Source organism: Aethalodelphis obliquidens, unplaced genomic scaffold (assembly GCF_003676395.1).
Source record: "Aethalodelphis obliquidens isolate GAN/ISIS:26980383/991018 unplaced genomic scaffold, ASM367639v1 scaffold3203, whole genome shotgun sequence".
NCBI classification, from domain to species: domain Eukaryota; kingdom Metazoa; phylum Chordata; class Mammalia; order Artiodactyla; family Delphinidae; genus Aethalodelphis; species Aethalodelphis obliquidens.
The window spans coordinates 1-2,161 of record NW_020841106.1 but is presented as its reverse complement, the minus strand read 5'-3'; the positions used below and the strand labels follow the sequence as shown (position 1 = coordinate 2,161).

The following is a 2,161-nucleotide window of genomic DNA, read 5'->3' as shown; positions in this document are numbered from 1 at the left end:
CCCCCGCCCCCGCCCAGTCCCTCACCTGAGGTCCAGTTCCAGCCCTTGTGCCAGTTGGTCTTGCAGGTGTAGGAGGTGCGGCAGTCTTCCCACCAGATCTGACAGTCCTCTTTGCAGAGGGGCACGTTCAGGAACCGTTCTTTGCGCCAGCTCTGGTTCACCTGGGGGGAGCGGGGAGAGGGAGGGCTCCAGTCAGCCAGGGATCTCAGCTGTTAGAGCCTTGATGGGGTCCAGGGCTGGGGGAGGGGGCGGTGCCTCTACTGTTACCAAACTCCGGTTCCGCTGTTCTCTGCTCAAAAGCCCATAATCGAGAGGCGAGAGGCCAGTGTCAGTAGAAAGGAAAGTTGCTTTAATCAGAAAAGCCGGCAATCTGGGGAAAAGGTGAACTCATGTCCCGAGACCAACTCCGAAGATTCTGCTCAGCCATGACAGTTTTTAAAGGGAAAAAGGGGAAAGAATCTCAGTGAATCATCAAGGCAGGAGGTTGGATTCTGCATCATTCTCCATTGTGTGCAGACTGGCTGACTCTCTCTTCAGATATTATCTTGCCCAAGTGATCTGCCTGCAGGATTGCTAAGGGAGCTGTTGGAGGTAGAGAGCTAGTCATTTTTTAACTACTTAATTCTTCATTCTTACTTCTTTTAATCTAGGAAAAGAACCAACAGGTTAGGCAAGGCATAGTGTCTATTCAGGAGAGCATATGTCAGGAGTTAGGTTAAATTGCCTGGTGATCTCATTCCTATAATTAGGCTCCTTTAAGGTTAGAGGGGAACAGAAATGGGCAAACAGGAAAGGGGCAAGAGAGCTGCGTTCACTACCACCCTCAGTCCAGAGTTCCTGGACCACGCCCTCCCTGCAAGTGGCTGGTGGGCCCTGCCCTCTGCTGAGGTTCATGTCTGTGGGGATGGTGCCCATACCTCCTGGATCCAGGGCCCCAGGTTAGGCGAGCACTCGTAGAGGCAGGTGTCCTGAATGAAGTGGTGCTTGCAGGCGGGCTTCATCTTGCCACAGTGGTCCCAGTTGAATCTGTACAGGTAGGAAATATCCTTATGGGCTTCTTGGCTGGTGTTGACGGAGCAGCAGGCATTCTTTTTCCAGGGACTGCACTGGGAGGGGAAGACACGGGACTAAGTCCTTGACCCACCATGGCCATCTCCTCCAGATTCTGGTTCCTCTGCCTCGGGTAGGTCACCCAGAGGAACCGTCGCTGGGGAGGCTGCCTCTAAGCCTGGCCTTGAGGAGCCCTCATTGTGGGGTAGAGGCAATAATAATACTGACTTTTAACTCTCACACCCAGCATAACCAGAATATTCACATGCGTAGCCTCTCCCCTTTTAGTCCTTGATTCCCCAACACAGTCTTCAGGGAAACACTTGCTACTGGGGGGCCTTCTTTGGGGGAGAAGGCTTTCCAAGGCTGTGGAGTCCCAGGAGGGAGCCTCACCCAGAGATGCAGTCATCACAACATTCATTAATTCAAGTCTTTATTGAGCTCCTACTTATTCTAACCCAGGCATTTTTCTAGAAACTGGGAACACAAGGAAAACTTATCACTGGATAATTGCTTTGGGAAAAAACAAAGCGGGAGAGGAATGGGAAATTGTTTTCTACAAGGGTAAGATTAAGCCTCTTTCAGAAGGTGAGAAAGACCTGGAGGTAAGGAAGCAAGTTAAATAAACTGCAACCCCAGAATAGTTCTAATTACAGAGATACTCAGTACATTCTTATTGAATGAATGAAAACCCATGGCCTAGAATTTAGTATAAAAGCACAATATTAAGATGTGCACTTTAAAAAATATATAGGCTGAAGGGGCTTCCCTGGTGGCACAGTGGTTGAGAGTCCGCCTGCCGATGCAGGGGACACGGGTTCGTGCCCCGGTCCGGGAAGATCCCACGTGCCGCGGAGCGGATGGGCCCGTGAGCCATGGCCGCTGAGCCTGCGCGTCCGGAGCCTGTGCTCCGCAACGGGAGAGGCCACAACAGTGAGAGGCCCGCGTACAGCAAAAAAATAAAAAAATAAAAAAAATAAAAAATATATAGGCTGAAGAGGGTAAAGTCAAGGCTGCTGGAAGTATCCAAGTAGTACCACCACTTGTCAGGCTGCACTGGCAGCTAGGGACTCAATGATGCAAAACAAGCACAAATAGCGGACTGTGACCA

General features: G+C 50.8%; 1 protein-coding gene across 1 annotated transcript; it reads right to left on the bottom strand.

Moving 5' to 3' along the window:
* Positions 1-25: 25 nt before the first annotated feature.
* Positions 26-1,106, bottom strand: LOC113617224 (folate receptor alpha; the record flags this gene model as incomplete). The annotated part of the gene is made up of 2 exons (XM_027100479.1): positions 26-161; positions 918-1,106. Coding segments are annotated over 2 exons (325 nt in total), but the record flags the coding sequence as incomplete, so codon positions are not given.
* Positions 1,107-2,161: the final 1,055 nt, after the last annotated feature.